The following is a 20,592-nucleotide window of genomic DNA, read 5'->3' as shown; positions in this document are numbered from 1 at the left end:
TGTAGTACCCCCTTGCACTTGTATCTCTCTTTCTCTCCTGGGCTTAAGTGATCCACCTGAATATCTGGAACTACAGGTGTGACATTACACCGGGCTAATTTTTATTATTTTTGTGTGTGTGTTTGGAGATAGGGTTTTGCCATGTTGCCCAGGCTGGTCCTGAACTCCTGGCCTCAAGTAATCCTCCTGCATTGGCTTCCTAAAGTGCTGGAATTATAGGCATGAGCCGTCACGACCTCCTTCACCGTTTCCACTTCTTAATCCCCTCACTATCCTGTATTTTGTTCTCTTTAGCATTTAATACCTTCTAATACAGTATATAACATTTATCTATTTACATTGTTTTTCTTTGCCCCCAGTATTAGAATGTAATAAGCACTTTGAAGGATGGGTTAGGGGAGAGGGATAGGTCTCTCATTTTTTCTTGTATCCTTAGCACCTAACAAATGCTGATGAGTGGATAAATGACTGATTTAAATGAACAGAAAAGAAATGAAGTATTACTTAGATCCAGACTTTTGCCCCAGTTCTGCCATGTGTTGGCCTGTAGAGACATAAGCTTTGACCTACATCCTCTGTGGGTCTATAAAATGATGTCGATGAATAGATGGTTCCTACTAAGTTTTATTATGCTCTTTTAGGAGAAGGTGTCTTCATCGTCTCTCTGAGGGTTGTATTTCAAAATTATTCTGTAGTTTAAGGAAAAATTCTTCCCTTTGGAAAATACTGTATCCTTTCATATAACTGAAAAAAATTGAAGGAGTAATTTTATATCTAATTGTTGGATTTATTTATCTTCTGGCTATAATTATTATAAACTTAATATTTTCCTGTTAGAAAAAAATTTATACAACTCCACAAATATTTGCAATGCATTTATTTTCTTGGTGTATGACTCTGCTAGGAGACATGGGGCATTTAAATATATTTGTATTTTGTCCACATCTTCAAGAAACTAACATAAGTTTAACAATTAGGCCGGGCGCGGTGGCTCAAGCCTGTAATCCCAGCACTTTGGGAGGCCGAGACGGGCGGATCACGAGGTCAGGAGATCGAGACCATCCTGGCTAACACGGTGAAACCCCGTCTGTACTAAAAAAATACAAAAAATTAGCCGGGCGAGATGGCGGGCGCCTGTAGTCCCAGCTACTCGGGAGGCTGAGGCGAGAGAATGGCGTAAACCCGGGAGGCGGAGCTTGCAGTGAGCTGAGATCCGGCCACTGCACTCCAGCCCGGGTGACAGAGCGAGACTCCGTCTCAAAAAAAAAAAAAAAAAAAAATTAAAGGCTGGGTGCAACGGCTTGCACATGTAATTCCAGCACTTTGAAGGGCTGAGGCAGGTGGATTGCTTGAGTCCAGGAGTTTGAGATGAGCCTGGGCAACATGGTGAAATTCCATCTCTACCAAAAAATAGAATAATTAGCTGGGTGTGGTGGCTTGCACCTATTATCCCAGCACTTTGGGAGTTCGAGGCAAGTGCATTACTTGAGTCCAAGAGTTCGAGACCAGCCTGAGCAACTTGGTGAAACCTCATCTCTACCAAAAAAAAAAAATACAGAAATTAGCTGGATATGGTGGCATACACCTGTTATCCCAGCTATTTATGGGGTTGAGGTGGGAGGATCACTTGATCCCGGGAGGGGGAGATTACAGTGATTTGTGACCATGCCACTGCACTCCAGCCTGGGTGACAGAGCTTGACCCTGTCTCAACAAAGAAGGAAATATTGGAAGGAGGTGGGACTTGTTGAAAATCTCTTTGGAAGGATGAACGGCAATTTGGACTGATAAAATATAAAAATCAGTATGAATAAAGATGAACAGCTCATGTTTTAACCGTTAATTCAGGTTTTTTTTTAACCTTTAATAACCCCTACCTCCAGCAGCAGCAACAGCTTCACATACATTGAAACATTTGTCTAGGAGATGATGCAATTGGTATAACACTAACAGAGATATTCGGGGAAAGTAGTTGGAAATCGATCTTATAAAAAGTTAGGAACCGGTTATGGGAAAATTTGAATACTAAAATGATTTTTGACTTGCTTTATACAGGAAGCAGGAAGGCAGTTTGGGCCCTTAAGCAGGGAGTATCTGTTGAATACAACGTTTTTAGAAGGCAATGATGTACAAGATAGCTGTCTTTTGCAAATAGTTTTTACTTGGACGTGATAAAGTTTGCAAGGTGTATTTTATGCTTTTGTTTAGGGAAGAAAGTGTTTTGAAGCAGAAGTTCTTTTAACCAGAGAAACCTCATTTTAAAGGCTAGGGTAAATGTTTCTTGCTTACTAGTTAATGACCTTTCTCTTCTTTCTGAGGAGACTCCAGTTCTTTTTTTTTTTTTTTAATTTTTTAAATTTTGAGTTGGAGTTTCACTCTTATTGCCCAGACTGGAGTGCAATGGCGCAGTCTTGGCTCACTGCAGTCTGTGCCTCCCAGGTTCAAGCGATTCTCCTGCCTCAGCCTCCCAAGTAGCTGGGATTACAGGGGCTCGCCACCACGCCTGGCTAATTTTTTGTATTTTTGCTGGAGACGGGGTTTCACTGTTTTGGCCAGGCTGGTCTCCCACTCCTGACCTCAGCCTCCCAAAGTGCTAGGATTACAGGTGTGAGCTACCATATCCAGCCTCCAATTCATTTTTGTTGTTGTTGTTGGAGATAGAGCCTTGGTCTGTCGCCCAGGCTGGAGAGCAGTGGTGTGATCTCGACTCACTGCGACCTCTGCCTCCTGAGTTCAAGCGATTCTCCTTCTTCAGCCTCCCGAGTAGCTGGGACTACAGGCATGTGCCACGACGCCTGGGCAATTTTTGTATTTTTAGTAGAGATGGGGTTTCACCATGTTGGCCAGGGAACTCCTGATGACCTCATGTGATCCACCCACCTCAGCCTCCCAAAGTGCTGAAATTACAGGTGTGAGCCACCATGCCGGGCCTCTCCAATTCATTTTTGATATAGGCTAAGTGTAGTCATATTCCAGAATAGGTAGGCAGTGCTTCTTTTGCTTTCAAGAGAAAAAGAGACATATTTCTTCTTAAAAAACTGAAATAAGTCCAGGTGCGATGGCTCACGTCTGTAATCCCAGCACTTTGGGAGGCCGAGGTGGGCGGATCACCTGAGGTCAGGAGTTCGAGACCAGCCTCGACATAGAGAAACCCCGTCTCTACTAAAAATACAAAATTAGCCGGGCATGGTAGTACATGCCTGTAATCCCAGTTACTCAGGAGGCTGAGGCAGGAGAATTGCCTGAACCTGGGAGGTAGAGGTTGCAGTGAGCCAAAGACTGCGCTATTGCACTCTAGCCTGGGCAACAAGAGCAAAACTCCGTCTAAAAAAAAAAAAACTGAAATAAATTTTTTTTTTCTTTCTTAATGTTTTCCCCCCTTTTCTGCAGCTCGTATTTCATATTGGTTTTTTAGTTACAAGGACCCCAGGGATGGATCATCTGGTTTAGTGGCCCGTAAGAGTGTGTTGTATGGCCTAGAGAGCTCAGACTAATTTAGTCACAATCTCTAGTCCCCTAAATCTATACTTTAGGATGTTCTTTGAGCCCAAACTAATCAAGTCTGGTGTTTTTCAACTTCACAAGTTTAGGACTTACCAGGGGAGCTTTTAAAGAATAGTAGAATATCCAGCTCTGGGCATGGTGGTAGGCACCTGTAATCCCAGCTACTCCAGAGGCTGAAGTGGGAGGATTGCTTGAGCCTAGGAGTTTCAGATCAGGCTGGGTAACATAGCGAGGAAGAGAGAGAGAGAGGGAGACACAGACAGAGACACCCACACCCACCTCCATGTACCCACCATGCCCTGCCCCCCTCCTGCACTCTTCCCCCATGAAAAGGTAGACTACCTGGCCCCACACCCAGAGGTACTGAGTAGATGCTGGACCTAAGCCAGTATAGTTTGATAAGGTTCACCAGGTGATTCTGATGCAAAATTTCCATTAAGAGCTTCTTAATCTAGTTAGATCTCTCTTTTTTAGACCAGAGAAAGAGTTTGGGAACCCTGATCGCTTGCATCCCAGTCTTTCGGTTATATAGTGTCATAGCCTTATTTTTGTCACCTCTTCTTGTATCCGTGGTGGGATTCGTGTGTAGTATTTTTTTTTTCGTAATAAGATAACTTCTGCCTTTACCCATCCTGGCTCATTATACTTACTGTGGGGAGAACTTGTGGGTTCATTTTTAATTTCTTTTTATGTAAATTGTTTCTTGGAATGAATTTCAAAGGTCTGAATTTGAAATTGTCAAGCAGGAACTTAATCTGAAGTAATATTTATGCCTATGAAAAATAGGTGCCTTTGGGCCAGCTTTTAAGAAAGCTCTTGGTTTCTGATAACTTGCAGGGGACTGTTCCACATTTGTTTCATTGAGTTTTGTTTGTGCAGGTATAGTTGGTGGAGTACATAATTAAGAATAGTAGCATTTTCAGCTTAGTAATTCATAAACTGCATTTGTTGGCTAGAAAAACTACATTGCTGGCCGGGCGCGGTGGCTCAAGCCTGTAATCCCAGCACTTTGGGAGGCCGAGACGGGCGGATCACGAGGTCAGGAGATCGAGACCATCCTGGCTAACAGGGTGAAACCCCGTCTCTACTAAAAATACAAAAAACTAGCCGGGCGAGGTGGCGGGCGCCTGTAGTCCCAGCTACTCCGGAGGCTGAGGCAGGAGAATGGCGTAAAACCCGGGAGGCGGAGCTTGCAGTGAGCTGAGATCCGGCCACTGCACTCCAGCCCGGGCGAAAGAGCAAGACTCCGTCTCAAAAAAAAAAAAAAAAAGAAAGAAAAACTACATTGCTGCTGTTAATCTAGTGGAGTCTAGTAATATGGTATAAAATGCCATAATCTGGTGAAGAGTTCAGATCTGAAAGATATGAATAAATATGCTAAACGGCTGATGAGCCATATAGGTCAGAGCAGTCAAGTGGCAGAGAGGGAAGCCTGGATCTGCTTCTTGTTGAAATAACTCTTTGGGAAAACAAAGCTGCTGCCGGTGTAGTTTGTTTCTGAACCGTAAGATAAGGAAGAGGGGAGCCTCTAGTACACCAGCAGTCCTTTTGAGACTAACTCCTAAATTAAATTTGAAATTTATACTGCTCACTTACGTTATTTTTCTCCTCTCTATCCTGCAGGGGTTGATAGTTCTTGGGGAGGTACCTCCCCCAGAGCATACAACAGACTTATTTCTTCCACTTAGTTCTGAGGTGAAGACAGATCATGGGACTGATAAATTGGTAAGTATAAAAGATAGAAAGGGTGAAATGCGTAAGAATTAAGGGTGTTGTTTTGGCACACCATTTCTTCTCTGTAACTAGGATCCTTGCATTGGCCGAAGGAGGGGAACTGTATCTACTTTTATCACTTAATGGCATTTTAAGATCTGAATTCCTGAATAGGTAACCTAGGGCCCCTCTTGCAGCTGTGTAGCTGACCAATAGGATTAAAAGCAGCTCCAACTCTCAAGACACTACAGCCAGAGCAAGTAAGGCATTAGGGAGTATCATTGGGAATCAGGAGACCTGGGTGTGGCTCTGACACCTGAGACATAAGGTCACCTTTCTGGGCCACTCTAATATATTGTAGCCTTTTCATTAAAAGGTTAGACTAGAGGTTAAATTCACAAGAACACTGAAAATGGTTTCTATGGGTGACTCTCTTATTCTGTAATGAGCATTAAGCTGTCATTTTCTGTTTCCTTCTGTATCCTAGCTCTCTGCTCTTTGATTCCTTCTCTTTCTTGGTTTCTCTCAATACCATAGTTAATTTTCTTTCTGAATTCCAAGAGCATTTGTTTATTTCTTTCACTTTTTTACTTTGCCTAAAAGGTTACTGGGTTTTATGAATATTCATATTTCTTGATTTAAGTCTCCATAACTTAATTAGAAATTCCAAAGTTCCACAACAGTAGTTTATTATTTTGATTATGCTTCAGATAATAAGGCTAGTATGAAGTGCTGGCTTTTTAAATGGTGAGTTAAGCAAGCTGTTCTTGTATCTGCAAATAAACCAATCTTATAGTTCTTTTATTTATTTTAATCATTGTTAGGAGGAACTCATGATGTGGTGGAAACTAAATTTTCTCTGAGGCAGATATTGGAGATGTTTAGATCTTGGAAAGATCTCTCACCTAGTTTTGAAAGCCAGCCACTGTTTCTAGAGATAAATGTGAAGACACCAGAAGATTGATAGTTCTTAACTGGAAAGTAGTTTTGAATAAATTAAAGAGCAGAAAGCCAACTTTTGCCACTATATAAGTCTATAATATAAGTTCATGGCATGCTGTTTACAGAATTTTTTTAAGTTATTCATAAAACTTTTAGTGAATGGTCTATTCAGGGTAAAAATTGTTAAGTGAGAAAGAAAACAGATAAATTGGTGGTATGAGTACAGGAAACGTGAAACATGAGGCATATGTGATAGGGGAGTAAGTTCTATGTAGGTACTTATATATTTGTATATAGAATTTAAGGACTCCAAACTTTGTTGAGTAATTTCCCTATAGTCATGTTTCTCTCACCTCAGCACTTCTGAAGGACAGGGCATAACAGTCCCTCATTGTGTTACTGATTCTCGTTATCTTAAAAAATCCACAGTGATTGTGAGATAGTTTTACAGATTCACTTGTACACACACTCTCTTCGGGAGCTTGTTCCTTTCCCTACCCTTCATTTATTTGCTTGTGTGTTAAATAGTAAGATTCCTGTGTGTGTATTAAATTGTAAGGTTCTTGAAGGTCAAGACCATCTTTCCCTTTGTGTTGGCCATACTAGTGTTTACGTTGTGCAATAGAATGCTTTTTGGATTGAGTAAAATAAATAATGAAAACAACTAAGTATACACTGTCACTTTTTTGTCAAGGAGAGATTACCCCGTCCCTGTTTTTGTCAATTATCTACCCTTTATGAATATATCCATGCTTTCCGAAAAGCGTTCAGAAAGTGTTAGAGAAGACAGGGGCTGGGCGGGGCAGGGACAGTACATTTCCATTGTTTATTATTAGTAGAATGGGCTGCAGAGCATATGTTTCTTAAAGCTATTAAGTGACTTAAATTTTTAAAATGCCAAATATTTGCAAAGCTGTGCCTATGTCAATTGCCAGGCAAAGTTTTTCTGTATAAGAAGACAGTATTTAACTTTGCTTGTTTGTTCTCCAGGTTTTTTTGGTTTTGTTTTGTTTTAAATTTTAGGAAAGCGACTTTTCTCAGCTTTGCTTAAAATAAACAAACAAATTAGGTTACTCGGGACAGAGGACCACTGTAAATTTTCATACCCACATGTAACCAGCCTGTGTTCCATTTTGTTAAATTTTTCCCCAAATGGAGGTAGGTGTGTTTGTTTGTTTGTTTGTTTGTTTATTTATTTATTTATTTATTTATTTATTTTGGTTAAGACAGGCTCTTGCTCTGTCACCCAGGCTGGAGTGCAGTAGCACAATATAGCTCACTACAGCCTCAAACTCCTGGACTGCACTTGTTTATTACCCAGAAATATATTTGAAGACTTGTGGTTTAAAAATAATAATGTCAGAGATATTTTCTATTATGTTTAATTTTTGTATTCTCATTTCTGAAACTCAGCTGGAATTTAAAAAAAAATCAGTATCTTTAGAATCCCTCCCCCCTCCCCCTCCCCCTCCCCCTCCCCCTCCCCCTCCCCCTCCCCCTCCCCCTCCCTCCCCCTCCCCCCTCCTTCCCCAGCCCCCGCCCCCTCCCTCCCCCCCCCCCCCCCCCCCCGTCTCTCATCTCTTTTTCTCGTGCGTTCGTTCATTCATTCTTGACGGGGTCTTACTCTGTCACCCAGGCTGGAGTGCAGTGGCGTGACCTTGGCTCACTGCAGCCTCTACCTCCCAGGTTCAAGCGGTCCTCCCACCTCTGCTTCCAAAGTAGCTGGGACTACAGGCACGCGCCACCATGTCCGGCTAATATTTGTATTTTTTTGTAGATATGGGGTTTTAGCATGTTGCCCAGGCTGATCTCAAACTCCTGAGAACAAGCAGTCTGCTGGCCTTGGCCTCCAAAAGTGCTGGGATTACAGGCGTGAACCACTGCACCAGCCTAGACATAATTCCTAAATATATAGTGATTTAGTGAATAATGAGGGAATCATGATGGTGACCAAACTGTTAACAGTATTTTAATACCAGATAAAAAGGAAGAATGCAGGAATATGATTACTCAGTAGCATACAAAAGTTGTTAATGAACAATAAAGCTGTAATTTTGGACATTGTTTTCAACAAGATGCACACCAGCTTTAACTTGTCAGCGTTCTAAAATAAACATCCAGTAAGACTTCTGGGCCCTAATCAATTATAGATAGTAGGTAAAACAAAGTTAAATAATTTATGGAGAGTCAGATGATTCCTAGGTGGGCTTGTTAGGTAATGTCCCAGTGCTACACTGCAAGAATACATAGTCTTTTTGCTTTATTTCCAAACAGGATGATTGTTTATTGACAACCAGTATGTATCTGCTTGGGTCTTGAATACAGTACAGATATTATTGAACTAAGTTGTTCTAAAAGAACCCAACCTATGAGCAACAGAACTGGAGACTGAATGCATGGGTGAACCTTTTTTGAGTCATGGAGCAAATCAAGGAATATTTTCTGGGTTGGGGAAGTGGAGGTACTGTTTTTATACCACAGAGCAGTGGGTTAGAGGAAGGGAAGACCTAAGGAGGAATGCCTAGAAAAATGCCTCTTTTTTTTTTTTTTTTTTTTAACCCCTTCTTATTTCTGACTCAAAAGCAGTTTTAAAGGTGTAAGGCTAGCTGAGGGAGAGAAAACTTACGGGCCTCTAGCTTGGTAGCTGCTGATAAGTCATGTGTGTACAGATAAATGCTTCTGTGAAATTTAAGACTCCTTTTGAACAAAGAGGGTGTGCCCTTGGAAAGAGAGAATGTAAAAAGCGGTTGAGTTGTTCTCTGGTGTTCTGAAACATGCCTTTTATCTTCCCCACCTTCTCATTCTTTCTCTTCAATAAATAGAAGCCTGCTTTCCCCTGCTTAAGAAAAAGTAATGAGCAAGGAAGGACAGACTTGAAACCTGTACATATTACTAGGTAAATTACTCAACAATTTGTCAGCAAAATTTCAGACAAAGTATTGCCAGGAAGAGAAGAGAGCATTCTCAGTCCATGTGCCCTGGAACTTCTAGAATTCAGTAGTCACTGCTTCATGGCCATGTACGTTATTAGAGGATGGAGTTTACGGCTACCAAGTAGGTAGAAATTGAAGGAGGGAGTAGTGGCAAAGAGGGAGTTGTGGAACATGGGGAGGGGCATAGGCCCACACTCTATTTGAACCCCTTTCAGATCTTTGTGCTCACCCCTGAACTGCACACAATTAGGGAAGATTTTATAGGGCATAGTGGAAAGCAACAATTGGAAGGCTAAAAGAGCTGAGCAGAGAAGATCATCATTGCCTAATGCAGGGAAGGCAGTATTTGGAGTTTGAATTCCAACTATACTTGGCAAAAACTAGAGGACTTTGATTGAAACCAATAAAAGCTCACACTTAAAAGAGTTAAAGAATGTTTCCCAGGACTAAGGCTTTCACCATAGGATTAAGGAGGGAACCAAAATAGACTGCAAACATTCTTTAGGAAATTCAGAGTCTCTATAATGTATTGCATACATTGTATACAATAGAAAATTATTATACATATGAATAAACAGGAGAATATTCTAGTCCTGAGGAAAAAGGGGAAAAAATAAGATGGAAAAAGTTGAGGAACTTGATGGCTGGATTTTTGAATTTAAAAAGTCAGTTTAGAAATATATGAAACTTTAGACCAAGCACGGTGGCTCACGCCTATAATCCTAGCACTTTAGGAGGCCAAGGTGGGTGGATCACCTGAGGTCAGAAGTTTCAGAAGTTTCCCCAGTCTGGCCAACATGGGGAAACCCAGTCTCTACTAAAAATACAAAGATTATCCAGGTGTGGTGGCAGACGCCTGTAATCCCAGCTACTCAGGAGGCTGAAGCAAGAGAATCTCTTGAACTCAGGAGACAGAGGTTGCAGTGAGCCGAGATCATGGCCCTGCACTGCAGCCTGGGCAACAGAGTGAGACTCTGTCTCAAAAATAAATAAATAAATAAATCACGAATCTTTGAGACTAATAGCCATGAGAATCACAACTTTGTAGTCAAAATAGTGAAAATCAAAAGGTGAAGACAACCTGATTCCTGAGCTGTGATGCTGTTTAAAAATTAGGAAAAAACAAACAGTGCCTAACTAACTCACACTACTTGGTGAAAGTGCTTTTTTTGTTGGCCTACAATTACGAAAAAAATGCATCCTTAAAACATTGTAGGCTGGGCACAGTGGCTCACACCTATAATCCCAGCACTCTGGGAGGCCAAGGTGGGCAGATCATTTGAGCCTCGGAGTTCCAGACCAGTTCAGGCAACATGACAAAACCACATCTCTACAAAAGATACAAAAATGAGCCTTGTGTGGGGGCGCGCACCTGTACTCCTGATTAGTCTGGAAGCTGAGGTGGGAGAATTGCTCTTGAGCCCAGGTAGTGGAGGTTGCACTGAGCTGAGATCACTTGAGCCTGGGCGACAGAGTGAGAACCTGCCTCAAACAAGCAAAAACATTGTACTCTGTCTTGGCTAATGCAATACAGCAAGAAAAAAGCAATGAAAGGCGTGGAAATTGGAAAAGATAGGGCCAAGCTGCCTGTATTTGAAGATACGATACATAGAAACCCCATGGAATTGCCTAAACCTATGAGAATTATAAATTTAGCCAAGGTCTCCATGTACAGGGTCAATATATAAAAGTCAATTCTGTCTTTATGTATTAGGGCAAACAATTGAAAAATGACCCGGAGAAACAGTTCCATTTGCAGTAGCATCAAGAAACATAAAATACTTAGGAATAAATCTAACAAAAGACATTAATGACTTTATCGCTGAAACCATAAAACTCCTGAAAAAGATTACATAAGTGAATGGAGATGTATGCTATAGTTGTGTGTTCGAAGAGTCAATGTTAGACACACAGATTCAATGCAAACCCAGTGAAAAATCCCAGCAAGATTTTTTGGTTTATGTTGTGCTGTTTTTGGTAACAGTTGAACATTGATTTTCAAATATGTATGGAAACATAAAGTACTTTCAATAGCCAAAACAATTTTTTTTTTTTTTTGGAGATAAAGTCTCACCGTGTCACTCAGGCTGGAGTGCTGTGGTGTAATCTGGGCTCACTCACTGCAACCTCCACCTCCTGGGTTCAAGTGATTCTTCTGCCTCAGCCTCCCGAGTAGCTGGGATTACAGGCATGTGCCACCACACCCAGCTAGTTTTTGTATTTTTAGTAGAGATGGGATTTCACCATGTTGGCCAGGCTGGTCTTGAACTCCTGACCTCAAGTGATCTGCCTGCCTCGGCCTTCCAGAGTGCTGGGATTACAGGCGTGAGCCACTGCACCTGGCCAATAGCCAAAACAATTTTTAAAAACAAGAACCAAATTGGAGGAGTCCCACTCTCCACCCACTACCTGATTTCCAGCCTTCTTACAAAGTTAAAATGTATAATTTGCTTTTAACAATGTTTGATAGATAATGAAAGTTAGTATAAACTCGTTGTTATTGTTCCAGACTGCACTTTATGTCTGAAAAACTCTAAGTAGAACCAGGTGTCTTGTCTTTTCTTGAGTGCTTCTTGTTCGTCCAACAAGCATATAATGGGAGTGCTGGAGGGAATCAGCAAAGGTAGCTTCCTAGGGAATGATGTACTTGTTTCTGAGTCTTACGGACTTGCTGAAGGATGGTGTAGGGAGTGAGTTCCAGCAGGGAGTAATGTGTAATGCAACATAGACTTGAAAGAGCCTGGCATTATCAGGGAACTGCAAATACTTTTCTGTGATGGAGTGTTGGATGTTTTGGCCATTTCAGAATGGATTCTCTATTTATCTTGAGTACTTTATCCTGTAACTGATAGGAACCTGTAGACTGTACAGATTTACATATGAATGAAGTTTGTTTTTTTAATGCTAGATATATTTTTTCTTCATTCTTTTAAAATACGATTTTAGGCTGGGCACGGTGACCTAAAATCCCAGCACTTTGGGAGGCAGAGGCAGGCGGATCACCTGAGGCCAGAAGTTTGAGACCAGCCTGGCCAACATGGTGAAACCCTGTCTCTACTAAAAATACAAAAATTAGCCAGGTGTGGTGGTGTGTGCCTGTAATCCCAGCTACTCAGGAGGCTGAGGCACAGGAATCACTTGAACCCAGGAGGCGGAGGTTGCAGTGAGCCAAGATCGTGCCACTGCACTCCAGCCTGGTCAACAGAGCGAGATTGTGTCAGAAAGAAAGAGAGAGTATGTGTATGTTCAAATAGTAGTACAGAGTCTCCATATAATTTTCACCTAGCTTTCCCTAATGTTAACACATCTTGCCACAATAATCGTTAATTATCAGAACCACAAAATTGACATTAACATTGAATTTATGCAGTCATAGACATACTTTATTTGAATTTCTGTATTATTAGTTTTCTTATTAATGTCCTTTCTGTTGTCCAGAATCTGTCATTGCTTTTAGTTTTTGCGTCTCTAAGTGTCCTTCAGTATGTGAGAGTTCTCAGTTTTTGTCTTCCGTTACTTGGATACAGAATTTCTGGTCAGTTATTTTGTATAGCGTTCCACAAATAAGTGTATTTTGGTGTTTTCTCATTACTAGAGGTTACGCATTGTTTTACAGGAATGCCACAGAAGACACTGTCCTCTTCACTACACTACAGAGGGTTCATGATGTTGACTTGTGTTTCTAATAGTGATGATAAGTTTGTTCCCTTGGTTAAGGTGGTGCCTGACAGGTTTCTCCTCTGTAAAATCAGCGTTTTTCCCTTTGTAATAAACGACAATTAGATTTATTTATTTAGAGATAGGGTCTTACTCTGTCACCCAGGCTGGAGTGCAATGTCATGGTGACCACTCCAGCCTTCACCGCCCTGGCTCAGCTGTCCTCCCATCTCTCAGCCTCCCAAGTAACTGGGATCACAGGCATGTGCCACTATGGCAAATTTTTATGTTTTTTGTAGTGACAGGGTTTTGCCATTTTGCCCCGGCTGGAATAAATGACTGCCTTATAGGGAGACACTATGTAAATATTCTGTTGCTCATTATATTTTCACCCATAATTTTATTGTTCACTGATGACTTTTTCCTACAGCAGTTATTGCTGTGTTGTTTACTGAAGGGTGATTGTTCTATTTCCTACCTGTATTAAATGGAATTCTGTTTGGAAGAGGTGTCTTTCCCCCTCACTTATTTACTCATTCATTCACTCAGTTGTTAATATCAGGATGCACCCATGGATATTAATTTTATTTAATGGATTATAACCTATTACTGTTATACAGTCGCTCCAGTTATCTCAATTTTGGGTACTGGTTGCTCTTTCAGATTGGCTCCTGTGTCCTTTTAGCATGTACTGCTTATATTTTGAAATACTTTCTGCTACCAGATGTTCCAGGTTACTCGTATTTTGCCTACTCCAGCTCAGGTTCCTTTTATTATAAACTAAAATCTGAGTACTAGTGGTGCTCATTGATACTTCGTGTCACTGCTTCTAGGATGACTCAAAAGGCAAAGCAAGGAAACGTGTATCTATGCTCACACATGCATACACACACATCTATATTTCTGTATCTACTTGCCTGTATATATATATTGAAAACCATAAGTTCATACCAGTTCAACACAGCAGCCTTCCCCTCTTCCTTATTGATGCTGGTTTAATCCTAGTACCCATATAGTCTCACAATTGTCATCTAATACCCCTGTGAAAAACACATTTACTGACTAGAGTACAGTATTTTTGGGCAGTATGTTAACTGTTACGCATTCAAAATACAGTTTTCTGAAGTTACATAGGTTATTTCCTTCCACCAAATTTTTCATTATGGTTGTTTTGTCATACAGTTAGGTTCGTTTGTTACTACAATATTCCAATTCTAGCCTTCCCTGTTTCCCCCACTGTTAATTTTTATTTTTGTATGTGAAACATTACTGTGGTTCTAAAAGTTATACATTCTCTCTTTATATCCTTTTCTCATTCAGCCTCCTGTAGGTTAGCAATTTCAGTACGTTTTGGATTATCTTTCCTGTATTTTTTTGCACCTATGAGCAGACACATGTATATATTTTTAAAAATCTCCTTCTTGGGTAAATATTTTTTAAAATACTAGATTTGAAGTTAAGGAGGGTTTTGTTGGCCGGGCGCGGTGGCTCAAGCCTGTAATCCCAGCACTTTGGGAGGCCGAGATGGGCGGATCACGAGGTCAGGAGATCAAGACCATCCTGGCTAACACGGTGAAACCCCGTCTCTACTAAAAATACAAAAAAAACTAGCTGGGCGAGGTGGCGGGCGCCTGTAGTCCCAGCTACTCGGGAGGCTGAGGCAGGAGAATGGCGTAAACCCGGGAGGCAGAGCTTGCAGTGAGCTGAGATCTGGCCACTGCACTCCAGTCCGGGCGACAGAGCGAGACTCCGCCTCAAAAAAAAAAAAAAAAACAGGAGGGTTTTGTTTAGCAAAAGCATTGCTTCTGTGGCAATTGACAAGTAACACATTATTTGTGTGTTAGTTTCTGTTTGTAAAATGATCCTGCTCCTTTACCCTTTCCTTACTCATCCTACTTTACAGAAGTGATGAGAAAAACAAGTGTACTATTAAGTGAAGAGCTAATGCTTTCTCAGAAGAAAGGCATGCTAAAAATGTAAGCTATTGCTGTTTCTTTTTACATAGTCCAAGATACATCTTCATTCCATTGGTTTAAGCAGGGATACTCTTCCCTTCTTTGAAGTTTGCAGTCACTGGGGACAGTGAGTGGTTCATTGGCCTGACAAGGGTTTTGGGGTAGAAGGTAAAGGGATAGATATTGACCGAGAAATATTTGACCCACGGTGTTAGAAAACACTGACAGGTTAGGTCTTTTACAGTAAATTGGACTATGGATAAATAAGTTGAACAATAAGAATTTAAGATGCGTTTTTGCATTTGCTGTATTTCTTTAAATTCTAGGTAGGTATTTTCATGTGTTGGTAAACATAAATCTTAGGTTTAGGAACCATTGGATTTGTAACAGCATTATGATAATCAAAACTTAAAAATGAGTTCAAAATTGTTCTCATGTAATTGTATAGATTTTCTTTTATCCTCAACCTGTAGAAGCAGGGAAGTGAGGCACATAGCCCCACATATGCAGAAATTAAAGCCTCGGCAATAACTTGGTGAAAATGGAATTTTCAGAACTTTCCACTCCTTGTTTAGTACAATTTTATGGCCATGGTGCTAGCTAATGGAAATGGCTAGTATACTATTTATAGGCCAGCAGTATTTTGGTGAATTTAAGCAAAACTATGCTCAGTATCATTTAAATGGGGGCTGGGTGGGCTTGAGACATGAAATCAGTCATACAAAGTCAAAAACTATTTTAAACCAGGAATAAAAGTTAAATTCCTGTCACCCAGTTAGCATTTTCTTTCCATTTTAATGTTTATCAGGAAGGGAATAACTAACCAAAACTGAACTATTGACTTTTCTAACCAAACAAATGCGATGCATTTAAAAAATGACATTGCAAGCAGGTGTGACATGGCATTAATTGAATAAAGTAAAAATACATACATATTTGCAGGTAGTGTTTAATTTCCTTGTTTGTTTTTAAGTGTGTGACTCTCTGTTTTTACCCTTTAACCCTCTCTACTTTTTGGTAAAACAAATCTAGTAGACACTGGTTCTTAGACCCTAGAAAAAACCACTCCCATAAAAACTATTTAGTCTTAGCTTTTCATTCAAGGCATCTTTGTTACACTTGATCTGGCCCAGAGAGTGGAGTAATGAATGAGATGCCTGCTTTATGTGAATAACAAATTTGAATCCCATTGCTGTGTTAGTAATTTTATGCTGTACACCTGGCCGTTTCAATCGGGGTAAAACAATTCAGCAACCCTCCTTGCTACCTTTAACTGTAAGATTACGCCAAAAGATAATCCCCTAGGGCCCTGCTTTGGAGAGGAGGGGATTACAGAGGCACTCTGTCTACCACTTTAGCTTTTCTACTCTTTTCTTTCTGGCTGTGGGATGCATAAACCCTGAGTTCATCTGAACATCAAATAAAATTAAAATGGAAGTTTCAATGATAATCCCTATTTCCTAGGTAGGAGAGTCTTAAGTTCTTTTATCCTTTTTGCAGTTGCTTATTGGATAGCAGATATCTGAGTCATGCTTTAGTTTTCTAAAAACACTAATGATGTAAACCACTGCAGTAGTAATAATGAAGCTGAAATTATTATGCGGATTTAATATTTCTGAAGTGTTTGTTAATGTTTCTCTACCCTCTGTGTTTGCAGCCTTTTAGACTGCAGGATAGGAAGTGTTCATTTTGTCTCAAGGGAGAGCGCCGGCATTTAAGGAGCTAGGTGAAATTACATGTGTTTGTGTGTTTATGTTTTTCTTTTTCCAAATGGAATACTATGATTGGGATTAATATTTTAATCTCTTTGCATTGATGATAGGTTGCAGGCTGCGTCCAAACACCTGCTTTTGGATATTAGCTTGATTACAAAATTTCCCAAGATCTTAAGTAGATCCTTCCTGAATATCCAGTGCTTCCTTTTGTGTGGCTGGGAATGCAGGCCAGCCACAGTCCCTTTCTGATGTTTATGCTCTTGATCTCTGAATACTTCATGTTCTTGACAACATTTTCATGTTAATAATGTGTTGCCTGTTGACTTCAATTTTGATTTGGGAGCTGAATTATTCCAGGAAGATTCAGGTTTCTATAAGAAAATCAATAACATTCATATTAAAGCTGAATAGCATTTAAATATATACACCTGCAGGCATGAGAAACAAGACAGGCTGTTACAGCAGTAGTAGTTAGCTATATGGATGGTGACATTACTGGTGATTTTAGTTTACATATTGTTCTTCAGACTTTCTCTAAGAAAGATAAATGTTTTTTTTTTTTTTTTTTGAGGCGGAGTCTCGCTCTGTCGCCCGGACTGGAGTGCAGTGGCCAGATCTCAGCTCACTGCAAGCTCTGCCTCCCGGGTTTACGCCATTCTCCTGCCTCAACCTCCCGAGTAGCTGGGACTACAGGCGCCCGCCACCTCGCCCGGGTAGTTTTTGTATTTTTAGTAGAGACGGGGTTTCACCGTGTTAGCCAGGATGGTCTCGATCTCCTGACCTCGTGATCCGCCCGTCTCGGCCTCCCAAAGTGCTGGGATTACAGGCTTGAGCCACCGCGCCCGGCCCAAGATAAATGTTTTGAGTTGAGATTTTGTTAGAGAGCGGCAACATTTTATCTTGACAAGTGTCCTTGCAGTTAAATCTCATAATCCCTACGAGAAAACTTAATCAAATGGAGAGTCCGTCAACCCATTTCTTAAACGTAGTGCCTTCTAGAACACGTGGGTATATAAATCAAATCGCTGCCATAATTTAATGCTGAAAGTTATATTTTAAGTGAATATAAAATTAACAGAAGTGAAGATTGTATTAAAAACTCGAGAGTATTTTGCTGAAACAAACAGCATTTTTAAACAACATTTTTCTATTGAAAGGAAACTTTTTCATCTAAACCAGAACTTCTGAAATCTAGAAAACCTGTCACATGCCTGAAGTGATACATCTGTTAGTTAATGCCAACCTGAATTTTAAATTCTTTTGATTTTTCTTGTTCTTTGTCTTACCGTGTTTGTTTAGTCTTTTTGAAGTTTCCCCTGTGTAGTAAATCCTTACTAGCATTCAGGGGGTATTTGGTTTCATGGGAGTTTCTTTTTAATATAAAAATATTATCTAAAATGTAAAGAAAATTTCAGAATAGTTTTACAAGTGTAACACTCTTTGTCTTGTTATCTATGTATGTATATTTTTAGTCACTACAACTGTATTAAACTATTAGTTTTTTCTCTTGAAATCTCTTCTTGCATAAGAGAAGAAATATCCTTTATGGTTCTTTTTAATATTTTCATTTGGTGTACCACAACTGATAACTATAGTTACAGTGCTTATAACTATTGAGTGTATTTAGGTTATTGATAGATATCATTGCAGTGACCACCTTTGTGAATAAGATTTTTGAGGGTGTGTTTGATGAGTTACTCCTTTAGGGTAGATTTTTAAAAATTGGTTAGAATATTTTGTCAGAAGATAGGAATATCCTTATAGGTCTTGCTACTTAATACTGTGTTGCTTTCCAAGGGAAGTCTGTGTAGAGCTTAAGGCAATGTGTCTATGCCAAATTTACTATAATTTTTGATAGTATTGACAGTTGTTCCAGATGTTTGTGATATCTTAGTAGATGTACAAGATATCCAACAAAAAAGACAGCCTTTTCTCAGTGTTCACTCATTGTAGCATACTTCTATGACTTAATCTGTGTATATAGTTTGATCTGTATTTTAGGATAATTTGTATTAAAACTTTACCTCCCCAATCTGTTTTTTTGTGTGTGTTTTGTTTTGGAGACAGAGTCTCTGTCTCCCAGGCTGCAGTGCAGTGGCGTGATTTTGACTCACTGCAGCCTCCACCTCCTGGGTTCAAGTGATTCTGATGCCTCAGCCTCCCAGAGGAGCCAGGATTATAGACATGTGCCACCATGCCCCGCTAATTTTGTATTTTTAGTAGAGACAGGATTTTATGATGTTGGCCAGGTTGATCTCAAACTCTTGACCTCAGGTGATCTGTCTGCTTCAGCCTCCCAAAGTGCTGGAATTACAGGCATGAGCCACCACACCCAGCCTCAATCTGTTCTTTTTTGATGCTTGTCTAGGGCTACTTTCAGGTTCAGTCCTTTGGTGTTTTCTCCTTGGGGGTATAAAGACCCCCCCCCCCCAAAAAAAAATCAGCAGTACTGAAAAATAGAATTTCAGCCTCAAAATATTTACCTTGAAAGCATTTATAGGAAGCATTTATAGGAATATTTACCTTGAAAGCTTTTATAGGAAGCATTTATAGGAATATTTACCTTGAAAGCTTTTATAGGAAAGAGAACTTCAGCATGCCCCAGAGTCATTTGAAGTGTAAGGAGACAGGTTAGGTGTGGTGGACACCTGTAATCCCAGCATTTTGGGAGGCCAAGGAGGGCGGATCACTTGAGGTGAGAAGTTCAAGACCAGCCTGGCCAGCATGGCGAAACCCCGTGTCTACTAAAAATACAAAAATTACATGGGCATGGTAGTGTGTGCCTGTAATCCCAGCTACTCAGGGAGGCCAAAGCAGGAGAATCACTTGAACCAGGGAGGCAGAGGCTACAGTGAGCTGATATCATGCCACTGCACTCCAGCTTAGGTGGGAGAGCAAGACTTCATCTCAGAAAAATGAAGTAAGGGGTCAAAGACCCACAGCCTTTCTGGGATATTTCAACAATTGCTAGAACTGAGGGATAACTGCATCTGTTGCTTTATTGTGTATACCTCAGAGGTGCCATATGACTGGCATTCAAACTATTCCTATCCCTTTGGAGCCTAGTAAATATATAATTTGTTTTGAATACTGCAAATCAAACTTTTTATATTCTTTCTCATCTGTTGTTTCATTTTATATTCTAAACGTATATTTGATTTGAATACTCTAAAGACAATAGTATCTGATACCATCAGATAATTAGATTCATTGAGATTTTATTAACTTGGTTTTCTGTCAGGGAAAAATGTGTGTGTGTGTGTGTGTGTGTGTGTGTGTGTGTGTGTTTATTTATTTATTCATTCATTCATTCATTCATTGAGACAGGGTCTCACTCTGTCACCCAGGCTGGAGTACAGTGGCATGATCATGGCTCACAGCAGCCTCTGCCTCCTGGCTCAGGTGATCCTCTTCCCACCTCAGCCTCCTGAGTAGCTGGGACTATATGCACGCACCACCATGCCTGGCTAAATTTTTATTTTTTTGTAGAGTTGGGGTTTTGTCATGTTGCCCAGACTGGTCTTAAACTCCTGTACTCAAGAGATCATCTTACCTTGGCCTCTCAAAATGCCGGGATTACAGTCATGAGCCACCATCCCCGGTCTGTGTGTGTATTTTTAAACAAAGCATGGTTTTTAGAAAACAAACTTCTAGTATACTTTGTTAGAGTTAAGCAGATACTGACTACATTTAAATTTCCTCTTAGTCATCTTGATACTGATGTTAGTATATCCTTCTTGATCATTAGTTGAAGGCTTATGTTACTGTGTAATTGTTTTGCTAAGCTTCTGTTCCATAGAATTGTTGAGGTCATTATCCTGTCAATAGGTACTTACTTTTAGTCTGTACATTTGGATTCTTCATCCCTTTTTCCCCCAAAGCAAAAGCTAATGTCATATTCTCCTTCTGTCTGTCAGTGTGTGTGTGTGTGTGTGTGTGTGGGTGTGTGTGTGTGCCTGCCTCCTCTCCCGTCCTCCCTCCCCCCTCTCTCTCTCTCTCTCTCCTCGCTCCCGCCCTCCTCTCTCTCTCCTCTCTCTCTCTCTCTCTCCCCCTCCCTCCCCCCCCATCCACCTCCCTCCCCTCCCTCTCTCGAGTCTCTCTCTTCTCTCCCCCCCCCCCCCTCCCCCCTCCCTCCCTCCCTCCTCTCCCCTCTCCCTCTCTCTCCTCTCTCTCT

At 40.6% G+C, this 20,592-nt stretch overlaps 1 protein-coding gene across 2 annotated transcripts in view; it reads left to right on the top strand.

The window, feature by feature from the left end:
* Window positions 1-20,592, top strand: part of KANSL1 (KAT8 regulatory NSL complex subunit 1) — a 155,708-nt gene that overhangs the window by 97,057 nt on the left and 38,059 nt on the right. For both annotated transcript variants that reach the window (XM_033219889.1, XM_033219855.1), the window contains exon 3: window positions 5,127-5,232. In XM_033219889.1, coding sequence (XP_033075780.1) covers window positions 5,127-5,232 — 106 coding nt within the window. The remainder of the gene's footprint in view (window positions 1-5,126; window positions 5,233-20,592) is intronic.

This window comes from Trachypithecus francoisi, unplaced genomic scaffold (genome assembly GCF_009764315.1).
Source record: "Trachypithecus francoisi isolate TF-2019V2 unplaced genomic scaffold, Tfra_2.0 Contig00057_ERROPOS647011, whole genome shotgun sequence".
NCBI lineage: Eukaryota > Metazoa > Chordata > Mammalia > Primates > Cercopithecidae > Trachypithecus > Trachypithecus francoisi.
This window is presented reverse-complemented; position numbering and strand designations above follow the sequence as displayed.